The sequence below is a fragment of the Megalobrama amblycephala genome, linkage group LG8 (genome assembly GCF_018812025.1).
Source record: "Megalobrama amblycephala isolate DHTTF-2021 linkage group LG8, ASM1881202v1, whole genome shotgun sequence".
NCBI lineage: Eukaryota > Metazoa > Chordata > Actinopteri > Cypriniformes > Xenocyprididae > Megalobrama > Megalobrama amblycephala.
In genome coordinates, this window is record NC_063051.1 from 23,332,793 (window position 1) to 23,346,461 (window position 13,669).

The 13,669-nt window shown below is 33.7% G+C and overlaps 1 protein-coding gene across 2 annotated transcripts in view; it reads right to left on the reverse strand.

Moving 5' to 3' along the window:
- chchd6b (coiled-coil-helix-coiled-coil-helix domain containing 6b) overlaps positions 1-11,927 on the reverse strand; it is a 32,243-nt gene extending 20,316 nt beyond the window's left edge. Inside the window, exons 1-6 of one of the 2 annotated variants that reach the window (XM_048200125.1) lie at positions 11,709-11,927; positions 10,837-10,930; positions 10,712-10,760; positions 6,038-6,182; positions 4,553-4,573; positions 3,102-3,185 (exon numbers count right to left, since the gene is read on the reverse strand). In XM_048200125.1, the coding sequence (XP_048056082.1) occupies positions 3,102-3,185; positions 4,553-4,573; positions 6,038-6,182; positions 10,712-10,760; positions 10,837-10,930; positions 11,709-11,792 (477 nt within the window). In that variant the 5' untranslated portion in view covers positions 11,793-11,927. The remainder of the gene's footprint in view (positions 1-3,101; positions 3,186-4,552; positions 4,574-6,037; positions 6,183-10,711; positions 10,761-10,836; positions 10,931-11,708) is intronic. The other variant, XM_048200126.1, reaches the window with a different exon arrangement.
- Positions 11,928-13,669: the final 1,742 nt, after the last annotated feature.

A 13,669-nucleotide genomic window follows, 5' to 3' on the forward strand; every position in this document is an offset into this window, starting at 1 on the left:
AAAAAAAAAAAGTTTGGAGCCTGGGCATGCGCAGAAAGAATCGTCAGTGGAGCCCGGAGGCGGAGTCACGGTATCAAACTTCCGCCCAGACGACTGCGTCATCATTGATGTATTTTAAATAAGCTATATAAATTATACACAATTTAAAATTCTACCTATAAAACAATAGGCTATTCTGTTTCTAGAGCAATAATATTTTTGAAACAGCAAATTCAGTAGATAAACTCAATATAATATGCCACTAGAAACTCTAAAATGTCAGAAACGGTCCTGCCATTTTAAATAAAGGGTTAAACTAACGTCACAGGAGATCGATTGCTGTAGACAGTGCTCTATAATTAATTAGAGTAGGCTATCATTAGTTTTATCCTGCTAATTATTATTTTATACCCATAAAAATAATTAGTAACTGCCAGATAACGATCACCTGTTTTTTTCCCGTCATGGCTAACGTTAGGCGTGTTATCTTAACTAATAACGTTTATTAATTAGCTTATGAAGCATTTACCGAGAAAAGCTCAGATATCCTTCAGATCCTGTAGGTTGGTTAGTACAGTTCACTGCTGAACAGCTCATTTTGTTGGTGTGAAATAACACAGAAATTGAAAATTAATAGTTAGTTATATATCTTCAATCTCCCCTCAAAGCCCCGACAGTCCTCAGAGAAGCTGTCAATCAACTGTGAATCACGACGACACGCCCCATTTCGCACCAAATTGCTAGCTAAAATCAAACTTATCACAAAATCGAACAACTGAATATAAATCAGCGTGATAACAACTACCTTAAATGACCAAAACCATCTTTCGGAAAATTTTATTTGAAGCATAATTTATTTCTATGTTTTGACTTAAGTCTCATTCTTCTGCATTGAGAGGGCGGGGTTTTTGACCTGTACTGCATCCAGCCTCCAGGGGGCGATCAAAGAGCCCGCAGCTTCACTTTTCAGGACGTATGAGGCACACCCGGTTGTGACAGTTGGCCTGTGTAGTATTTGTCCCGCCCCTCCTGCACTCTGATTGGACGGCTGGCTAAACAGTGACAGTGATGAGCGCAGCGTTTTACTCAAAGTTGAACATTCTTCAACTCGAGGCGACCAGTAAAAAATGCCCAGCTCTCAGCACTTGAGCATGAAAAAGACATGTGTTTGTGATTGAGTTAAATAAAACTTGTATGCACATTCTTGCGAGTTGATTCTGATCTGCTTATTAACCAATGTCACTGATAACCATTAAGATCACAGCTACATGCTAAGAAAGAGTTCTTTTTTTGGTGGCCACGGAAAATATCTTTTCTGAAGAGTTGATAGATAATCAATACTTAGTGTTTTGCTGGCCGAACAGATTAATTGATTGTAATATTAATTCAGCTACATCAAGTTCATTCGATTAACTGATTCAAATATTTATAATTAATTATAATGAGTTATGATTAATTATTCATATTCCCCTTTTGAGCTAATTCGCTACACCCGGATGCTTCCAAGCTTTATAATGGCAGTGCACGGAAACCACCAGTTTGAAGCTCAAAAGGTGCATCTATCCATCATAAACGTACTCCACATGGCTCCAGGGGGGGTTAATAAAGGCCTTCTGAAGTGAAGCGATGTGTTTGTGTAAGAAAAATGTCCATATTTAACATGTTGCAAAGTAAAACAACTAGACCGGCCAAACCGCCTTCCGTATTTAACTTACGGAAAAAGTGTAACGCCTCTCGCATTTCAAAACACTTATGCTACGTCCTACGCCTTCCCTATTCAACTTACAAAACAAGCATAACTGATGCGACGTCAGTTCTTTTTTCGTTAGTTGAATATGAAAGGCAGTCTGGCAGAAGCTAGTTATTTTACTTTATAACAAGTTAAATATGGATATCTTTTTCTTACACAAACTCATTTTTGTTTAAAAATAGTGTAAAACTTCCCAGCTTCCAGTTACAGCACTTGACTAAACACTTTCTGTTATACAGTCATATTTAACTTCAAATCTTCATGTTAATTTAAAACAATGTTAGGTTCATATTTAAATCCATATCTGCTAACCATCAGCTCTGGTCTTATCAAACCTCCTGTGTTATAATTTACAGTTTGTTTTATTGGGGTTTTGTAGGCGTTAAAGAAGTTGAAGGATCAAAGGTTGACTTTCTCTTGAACATTTGCAACCTTTGAACCTACAACCTCTTTGACCACTACAAAACCCCAGGTCTTTAAATTTAAATGTATGTAAATATGGTTAACTTGAATAAAGTTGTATAAAATTTAGAAATAAAATAATCAGATCTCCTGTGCACAACACAACAAGTCTGTAACACATTTAAAAACATTTCCAATCAATCAGTGTCCTTCACAGACGCTTCAGGCCACCTGATGCTTTTAATTGTTTCATTTTTTACAGCACTAAATAAATGTGTTTTTCCACAGCTATTGGCTTACAGTTCATAGATTTCTTTTGATATAAAGTAAATATATTCTTTTATATGTTATATTTCAGTTCTTATAAAATTCATTTATTTTTTCTTCTGTAGCTGCGATTTTCTCTGCTGGACACATCAAATAAACACAAGTTCAAACTCTTTCCTTCTTCAGGCAGTTAATATTAATAAATGATCTAAAACAACTTTAAAAAGCATAAAATCATACATTTGGATTCTACCCACAGTTCATCTCTCCACATCGGTCACACACACGCGCATTGAAGTGGCGTATCGCTAATCAGAAGAAGCAGATGAAGCCGCATAATCACCACCTCTGTTATCGAGTTTATGCAAACAGTTGTATTTATAAATGCAACATTTAATATGACCATGAAGACATCAGAGAGAACAAACCATCTTCAGCCTGAAGCACATACAGTAACATCAAAGAGATGAGAGAAATGTGTAGAAATGTTTCAGATTTAGAGTGTGTTTAATGGATTCTTCACCGTCCTTCTGTGATGTGAGCATGTGTCTGTGTTTGTACTTCTGAAGGCCACATTTTGTAAATATCATCACAAATATGCTAGAAACTGATGTGTGATGAAACAAAGGTTCATGGACCAAACTGAATCTTAAGATCTAAAAATGGCACAGTTTGTGAGGAAGCGTGTTTGTGAAGTACACACCTTCTTCTCCATCAGTTGTAGTTGCTCCTTGTAAAACTGTTCGAGATGTTTCAGTTCATTTTCTTTCGTCTTCAGCTGTCGGGCCTGAAAGAAACAGAATAAACCTCTCAACATCATGGGGTCATTTGCAATTCAACCAAACTCTAAATGGCTTTTAAACATGGAAGATGTTCCAAAGACACTGAAGCAGTGAGGATGAGCAGTACACGATGAAAACTGATGATGTTCCCGACACATGACAGAAACTGGCAGTTTAAGAAGTGTAGCTGCATGCAAGAAGACAGAGACACAGGCATATCATCACAAACTCTCTGAATAATGATGATATTAGCCACAGAGAAATTAGCTCTGCAAACTCGTTTAATAATAACAAAACCAAGTATGATGGGACAGAATGAAATGACACACTTCAGCTGCATGTATAAGATGATACACATTCAATGTGTGTGTGTGTGTATGTGTGTGTGTGTTTAGTCACATCGACTACATAAATATGATCTGATGCCTCCAAGACAAATACATATGATGACATATGGTAGACTTACAGTAGCAATAGCACACACACACACACAGATGCACACACACTCACACACACACACAAATGAAATAAATCAAATCCACATTCAATCTGTTAACTAACAGGAACATTTCATTCGTTTGCACGACGCAAGATCATCTGGATAACAGCTTTAAAGTCAACATGAAAAAAGCTTGTCTTCATAATCTTCATCACAATATAATAACTCGCTCTCCCTCTGAAACAACTTAAAAAAAATTAATAAAATTTAACAAATTTAATAAAAATCATAACTGAGAATAAGAAGAATTAAAAAAAGTAAACCTTCTGAACATATTACAGTAATGAGAATTTGGGTAGAATTGTGCATAATTGACATAAAAAGTACATATACGTATATTATTTTTTTATTGTTAACTAAAACTAAAACTATTAAAAATTGATTTTGATCAGTGAAATAAAATAAAATAAATATTAGACTTAAACATTAAACATTTAATTGGAAGTTGAAGTAGTAAAATTACTAAAACTGAAATAAATAAAATAAAACTAAATAGAAATATTGGGGAAAAAACTAATACATATGTGAAAAACACAAACAAAAATATAAAAATCAAAGCAAATTCAAAATATAAATAAATAAACACTATAATATTATATAAATAATATTAAATCAATCCCTATTATTTTTTATAACATGTCATTATAGAGACCATCCAATCATCATGGATAAAATCAAGTTCCATCCTACATTTCTCGTTGAATGTTGTGTTTCACTCCAGTAGCAATGGTTGTGAACACAGTTTCATGTTGACTTTAAAAAGGCTCTGATGAAGAAACTGTGTGTGTGGTCTCATTTACATGCAGTTACAATGACACATAACAGCTAAAATAAAACTGAGATTTACAGCTAACGGCTGCTGCTGCTGCTTACCCGAACATTCAACTCATCCGGCTGAGAGAGAGAAAATAAATAATGAAGAAATTTTTTACAGCTGACGACCCTCAATCAGAGCATTCATTATAATTACATGAAAGAAAGAAAGAAAGAAAGAAAGAAAGAAAGTTGGTTGTACTGGATATTATTTCTGCAAATTTTAATTTAACAAAAGCACTTGGACAGGATTCATAATAATGAATGAGCTGACGATTATCACTAATCAGAGTGTGTAAATGAGCCTGAATATACATGCATGATTGATCAGTGCTGTTGACAGTAATGAGAACCACATCAGCTGACAGAAAGACAGAAAGAAAGCACTAAAACAAAAGACTGCAATAATAATAATATTATTACTATATATAGCAATAATAAGCCCATTTCTGCCACATCATTTTTTCGTAAATCATAATTATAATATAAAAAGTTTAAATGATAACATCACGAAATTATGATGTAAAAGACAGCATGTAATGACTTCAACTTTTTATCTCATAATTTTGACTTTTTATGTAAATTATGACAGTATGTTATAATTGACTTTTTAAGTCATAATTTTGACTTTTTGTGTCAAATTATGACTTTTTCAGCTAATAGAAAATTAACTGAAAGAGAAAGCGCACACTAAAATAAAATAATGTGAACCAAAAAATAAAGCTTTATAAGAAAGCTTCACATGCAAAACAGGGTAATAATATTAACAGCGAAGCCTGGTTATTATAAATGACACACTATGTAATTAAATGGCAAGCATGGCCTCAAACAGCAAAATGAAATCAAATGCCACTGCTGCCATCTAGTGCCACACTAATCATTTAATAATACAAGATGTAACTGTAGTTGAAAAAGGTTTTTATGCTTTTCCAAAACATTTGAATTATTTGTGTTTCTGGGACTTAAAGATGTTCAATTAAACTAGTTTTTGCTTTTTAAAAAATATATTTTAATTAAACATTAAAGCATGCAAATGTTAATTCAGATGAGTGTGAAATCAACTGATCGCATGCGTCATGAAAATATCTGAGAAAAACACAAAGACACTGAGAGCATTTACTTATACTTTACTAACAGAATATTCCTTTGTAAAATGAGAATTAATTTTGAATTCTGAAATAAAACATGTTAAGATGCATGTGTCAGAGTAGCTGTTTCCATCCAAAGATTTTTATGCGCATTTTGGGATGTTGCATAAAAAACGCTGGATGGAAACACCAAGATGTGCAGAAATTCTAAAAATGCACATATAAAACTCATGCACTCAATTGAGGTGGAAAATTTTCTTATTCTATATGCGCATAAACTATGATGAAACACATTTGCTGAATAAATCCCTCAATCCACAACAAAAAACTTCAACAGAGCATGTGAGTTGATAACTGTTTTATGCGATATTCCAACTGTGTGCATAAGCTAAATTTGCATTGCATGGAAACATAGCTAGTGTTTGGAGCAAAGACAGAAGAAGAGAGCGTATCTCACCAGGCTGTGTGTTTTCTCCAGGTCCTGGCGTGTGTTTGCTCTCTCTCGCAGCACTGCTGGGTTCATGTCGTCTCCCGCCGCCTCTCGCTCTCGACGGGCGATCCGGGCCAACTCTTCCTGGACCAGAGCCTGTTCCCGCTCAAAACTACAGCCAAACACACAGACATCATGACTAAACTACTGCCCCACCAGTGACCAGCAAAGACTCTTCAAGAATTATTCATGTTTAGTGAGCCAACTAGCCTTGGTTCAATTGAACGTGAGTCACATTTCAGCCGAAACCCTATTGTAATGCATGATAATCTCATTCACATTACTGCAATGTAAAAAAATTATGATATATTATTTAAACTGCCAAGTATTTAAGCATCATGGTAGTATTAGATGTGATGATTTTCAGGATTGTTATCATTAGCTAAAACTATTACAAACATTTGGTCACACTTTAGTTTAGGATCCAAAATTCTCACTATAAACTATTAACTAACTATTAACTATGACGACTTTTGCCTCAATAAAATCCTAATTACTTCTTACTGATAGTTAGTAAGGTAGTTGTTAAGTATAGGTATTGGGAAGGATGTAGAATATAGTCACGCAGAATAAGGCATTAATATGTGCTTTATAAGTACTAATAAACAGTCAATATCCCAGTAATATACATGCTAATAAGCAACTAGTTAATAGTGAGAATTGGATCCTAAACTAAAGTGTTACCAAACATTTTTGTTAATCGAATTAAACATAAAATAAAATATAATTATTAGATGAAAAATTTAAACTGAATAGTAATATTTAAAAATAATAATAATAATAATAAAAATGACAAAAGTACATAAAATTACTAAAAACAAATAAAAATAAAAACTGAAAAAAATTAAAATTAAATCTAATTCAGTATATTTATAAAACTATAATAATAGTATATAAATAATACTAAAATAACACTGATGCTTTTAATGTATGATGATTTGAATAATTTACTTAAGTAAAAAATACTGTATTACGGTAATGAGAATTTATTTATTTGAAACTCAGAATAATAAGAATTACAAAAACACAAAAAGTAAAAATTCTGAATGTATTACAATAATGAGAATGTGTAGAAATGTGCATAACTGACATGCAAACAATAAAAATTAAACATTAATAAAATATTCTTTGGTTTTTTTTCTTTTTAATCTCAATGGTCATACAATATGCTATATATATATATATATATATATATATATATATATATATATATATATATATATATACACACACACACACACACACACACACACACACACACACACACACTGAACAAAATTATAAATGCAACACTTTTGTTTTTGCCCCCATTTTTCATGAGCTGAACTCAAAAATCTAAGACTTTTTCTATGTACACAAAAGGCCTATTTCTCTCAAATATTGTTCACAAATCTGTCTAAATCTGTTAGTGAGCACTTCTCCTTTGCCAAGGTAATCTATCCACCTCACAGGTGTGGCATATCAAGATGCTGATTAGACAGCATGATTATTGCACAGGTGTGCCTTATGTGCCATTCATCCATTCATCAACAGGTGGATGGATTATCTCGGAAAAAGGAGAAGTGCTCACTAACACAGATTTAGACAGATTTGTGAACAATATTTGAGAGAAATAGGCCTTTTGTGTACATAGAAAAAGTCTTAGATCTTCTGAGTTCAGCTCATGAAAAATGGGGGCAAAAACAAAAGTGTTGCGTTTATAATTTTGTTCAGTGTGTATATATATATTATACTTTTTAAACATTTTTAATATTAAAGTCTTGGAGATCAAGGCTTCCATTAAGCCATCAACATATGATCCCCCTTTGAGTTGTTCACCAACAGATTTACCAACTTGTTTTCATACAGTTACCTCTGCTCATCTAGCTGATACTGTTTCCGAGGCTAAATCCTCCAGCTGTGAGTCCAATGTAATCTCAGCTCGTCATTTCATTGAAGTGTTTGTAACCTTGAGCCTAGCTGTATCAGTCATTATTAACAGTTTTCTAGCAAATGGAGTTGTACCTGCTAGTTTTTAACATGCTGTGGTTCACCCTCTGCTTAAGAAACCCAATTTTGACCCATCTATCCTTAGCAATTTCAGACCTATCTTCAAATTGCCTTTTATTTCACAGCTCTTAGAGAGAGTTGTGTATTGCCAATTGAATTTCCATGTCAGTATGTCCAATATTTTAGATACTTTTTAGTCGCGTTTTAGATCAATGCATAGTACGGAAAATGTTGCAAGTTCTCGCGATGTTTGTCTTGTTAGATTTAAGTGCTGCATTTGATACATGATCATATTCTGTAACATTGGTTGGAAAAGGTGGTGGGTATTCAGGGTGTTGCCCTGCAGGGCTTAACCTCTTACCTCAAAGACAGAACCTTCTCAGTGAGCATTGGGAAATTTTCTTTTTCGTACATTTCCTCTGTAATGCGGTGTGCCCCAAGGGTCCATTTTAGGCCCTCTTCTCTTTTCACTTTATATGCTCCCCTTGGGTGCCATTTTTAAGAAATATAAGATCTCCTACCACTGACGATACGATTTTATCTACCAGCTAAAACTGACAGTAGTGATTCTTTGGATGTGCTTTGTGACTGTTTTGAGGAGATTAAATGTTGGATGGCTAATAATAATGTTTTACGATTAAACGAAAGCAAAAGCGAATTTCAAATTTTGGCCCCTCCAGGTCTCCATCTGTTTTTAATTTAGGTTCTCTTTCTGCCAGTGTTCAACCTCATGTAAGAAATCTTAGCGTTACATTTGATTCGGCATTAAATTTTGAGAAACAAATCAGCATAGTGGTAAAGGGCAGTTTCTTTCATCTGAGATCGGTTGAGAAATTAAAACAGTTTCTACCCCAGAAAGATTTGGAGACTGTAATCCACGCTCTCATAACATCACGCCTGGACTACTGTATTTCATACTGTGGCCTGCCTCAAAAGCGATATCTCACCTGCAAGTTGTCCAAAATGCTGCAATGATACTTCTTACCGAAAAAAAGGATTACATTTCTCCAATTTTAGCGACTTTACATTGGCTTCCTGTAAAGTTTACAGGAAAAAAAGTTTTAAAAATTGCTGTTTTTGTGTACAAGGCTATATCTGGTGTTGCACCAAATTATATTAGTGACCTTCTGATTCCTTACTCTCCTCAAAGAGCACTTACTGTAGGTCTAGTAATCAGCCTGTCTTAACTGTCCCATGTTGTCGCTGTAAAACTGAAAAGGGTGGTCGGTCCTTCTCTTCTGTAGCACCTTTGGAACAGTCTGCCCATAAATGTGAGGTTTGCTCCTTCACTAGCCAGTTTTAAATCAGCTCTTAAAATCACATCTGTTTTCTCTGGCTTTTGATTAAGATTAGTTTGAGGGTTTTATGTTGAAGTTTTCTGATTGTATTTTATTTAAAGGTGCCATCGAACATTTTTTTACAAGATGTAATAAAAGTCTAAGGTGTCCCCTGAATGTGTCTGTGAAGTTTCAGCTCAAAATACCCCATAGATTTTTTTAAATACATTTTTTTAACTGCCTATTTTGGGGCATCATTAAATATGAGCCGATTTATGCTGTGCGGTCCCTTTAAATCTCATGCTCTCCGCCCATCGCGCTTGCCTTAAACAGTGCCTAAACAAAGTTTACACAGCTAATATAACCCTCAAAATGGATCTTTACAAAGTGTTCGTCATGCATGCGGCATGCATGCCTCGGATTATGTGAGTATTGTATACTGTTATACTGTTTACATTTGATTCTGAATGAATTTGAGGCTGTGCTCCGTGGCTAACGGCTAATGCTACACTGTTGGAGAGATTTATAAAGAATGAAGTTGTGTTTATGAATTATACAGACTGCAAGCGTTTAAAAATGAAAATAGCGACGGCTCTTGTCTCCGTGAATACAGTAAGAAACGATGGTAACTTTAACCACATTTAACAGTACATTAGCAACATGCTAACGAAACATTTATAAAGACAATTTACAAATATCACTAAAAATATCATGTTATCATGGATCATGTCAGTTATTATTGCTCCATCTGCCATTTTTCGCTATTGTTCTTGCTTGCTTACCTAGTCTGATGATTCGACTGTGCACATCCAGACGTTAATACTGCCTGCCCTTGTCTAATGCCTTTCATAATGTTGGGAACATGGGCTGGCATATGCAAATATTGGGGCCGTACACCCCGACTGTTACGTAACAGTCGGTGTTATGTTGAGATTCGCCTGTTCTTCTGAGGTCTTTTGTTTTTTAAACAAATGAGATTTATATAAGGAGGAGGAAACAATGGAGTTTGAGACTCACTGTATGTCATTTCCATGTACTGAACTCTTGTTATTTAACTATGCCAAGATAAATTCAATTTTTCATTCGAGGGCACCTTTAATGTGTTTATATTTTGTACGCTGCATGTTTTCATTTAACGCTTTTTTGTATATGCTCCAACGTTTTGTTGTACATCACTCTGGCGCAACTCTGTTACTTTTAAATGTGATATAGAAATAAATTTTCACTTCATTTTAAAATATATATGTTAATGAAAGACATGGAGATTAAGCACATGAATTACTGATTTTTGTAGCAGAGTTGCAGTATATATTATGGCAGAAGCTGTCTTTAGAAATAATGATAGACATAAATTTCCACTGTTGAACACACTAACCGTCTCCTGCGCTCCTCATGTGTCTCTGCTGCAGAAGGTCTGGAAGGCCCTGAAACATCAATATAACACAGTCAGATAAAAGATGAAGGAGGATGTTGCTGTGGAGGAGCAGAAGCGGTCGGTACCTGGCTCAGGTTTGGCACTCTCTGGTTTGGGTGACGCTGGTTTCTCTGGAGAAGATCCCGACTCCCTCATCCGCTGAAGAACATCACCGGACAGCTGAGAGCACACATAAAAAATATCATAAATGATGCTCTAATCTAAATATCCCTTTAAATACAATTGTGTTTATTTACAAGTGTAGAAACTTTTTTTTTTTTTTTCACTCAAGTATGCTTTTGGCTAAATACTGTTATTTTATTAAGTAAATACTTAGTATGTCACAATTTTGATTTTTTATGTCATAATTACGATTTACCAAAACATTTTTTTATCTTACGTGTCAGAAATGGGCTTCCATACAATTGGCTTTGTGTTTGTTAAAACAAATGCAAACCACTTTTCTAAATCTAAATAAGTGAAGTGACATTATCTGAAAGATATTTGTTATTTCACTACTACATAGCTGATCAGTTGTGAAGAAACACACAACACACACCTCACTGTTCACAGATCAGTCTTATCTCAATGTTTTGTATCTTTGACCTTGAGTGAGAGCAGATAAAATTACTGTAGGTTTCTATTTCACAGTACAACTATGATATAAAAGAACTGAGGATTAACTTGAGCACAATGCTTTAAAATGAGCAAATTTCATCACTATATATCACATATGAATCAATGCAGTCAATGGAATGCTAACAAATCAACTGATGCTTTCACTTTCTCAGTGCAACTGAAGTTCACAGGAGGACAACAAGGACAGTTACAATAGTTATTTTATAAGAACACAGTTACAATAAAATATCCCATTAAAATCATATAATGGTATAATAGTATCTTGCAGAACATGATTACATTCTAAGTCTGTGCTTGTAATATTGTGTTGTGGTGTCACCTTAACTCCTTGTAGGACCGTGACATTGTCCTGTTCATCCAGTCCGTATGACACAGATCTGCTCCTACTGTCACCGGCCCCCATCAGCCGACAAAATCACCCCAAATACTAAGATAGCAGAAATAAATTCACCCCGATTCAGTTCAGGGTCACTGTGTCCCTCTACATGCGGATAAAATCATCGAACATCCTATTACAGTTTATCAGGCGTCATCATGTGGCCGCAATGAACCATGGGAAATGTAGTTTTTATTTATTTATTTATTTATTTTTATTTCTATTGAAGATAGAACAAATAACAAACACAGCATAAAATAGTGCAATACAAAACATTAATTAATAACAGGGGATCCGAAAATAATATTTTAAACATGTTACTGTCTTTTTTTTTTTTACAATTTCAGAGAAGATATAAAACAATCAAATTCTACTAAAAATACCTTAAACATTGGTGATGAATTTAAGCATTTTTGTTTATGTATATAACATTTTGCCAGCAATATAAATAAATTCAAGACCTTTGTTAACATTTTCATAGTACACAATAATACTCTTTAATGGAAAACAGTACCTTTACTAAATTAAAAATAAATCCTGTCAATTCCCTCCAAAAACTTTGGGTAATTTTACAATAAAAAACTCATATACATAGGCTTTACTATAATTCACGTAATTTATGTGTTTATATTGAACATACTCCACAAAGCAAAACTTTTTTTAAAGAGTTAGTTCACCCAAAAATGAAAATTCTGACATTAATTATAATACTGACATTAGTTTTAATACTCACCCTCATGTCGTTCCAAATCCGTAAGACTTTCGTTAATCTTCAGAACACAAATTAAGATCTTTTTAATGAAATCTGAGATCTCTGTGTCCCTCCATTGACCTGCCTACGCAACTACGACTTCCAAGCCCCAGAAAGGTAAGACATCATTAAAATAATCCATGTGACTCCAGTGGTTTATCCTCAATTTTATGAAGTCACGCAAGTGCTTTGTTTGCAAAAAAAAAAAAAAAAAAACACCCAATTGAGCACTTTATTTACAAAAATATTAATATTTACAAAAATATAAATATTAATACAAAAATATTTTCTCTCTCTCTCTCTAATTTCATTAAAAAGATCTTAATTTGTGTTCTGAAGATGAACAAAAGTCTTACAGGTTTGTATTAATAACAGAATTTTCATTTTTGGGTGAACTAACCCTTTAAATTATTGTAGTGAAGTATTATATTAACAAACAGAAACTTACAGAAATAAGAAATATTTATTTTGCCATTTATTTTACTTTTTATTATAATGCAATGGTCCACAAATGTATTCAAATTTAATTAATAATAAAATATGATTCTTTTTTATTACATTTATCTTCTTTTACCTATCGATTTTTTGTTTTTATTTCGTACAGTAAATTTTAGTGTCATATTTATTTTAATATATTTACTTACTTCACACAGCACTTGTGATAATATGCTGAAATAAAATCAAATTAAATGTGCAATAAATTAATAAGAGTCGGGAAGTTGGTAGACATCACATGACGACAGTGTGTGAAGCACTTTCGATATGACGTATAAATAAAAGCACAGGTCACAGAATGGGAACTGCTTTATTCATCTGGAATGTTAAAATGTAGAAGAAACGCCTGAACGTTCTTTTATTGATAGTATAATCAGAAAATAAGACATTATTCACATCTGATGACGTCTGGTAGTTCCTGCTTATAAAAACACGTCATTGTAAAGTATGTTCCAAAATAAAAGTCCTCGGTCCACTGTGGAGCTCATTATTCAAGACAGTCTATGATTCAAGACGTTACAATACTGTGACATTCAAGTATTTTTGCTGGACCTCACTGTTCACCTGAATAAAATACATCGAATATAGTGCTATATACTGATGATGAAATAATAATAATAAGAACCCTGATCTTTAACAAAGCATTTTAGGGAAGAAA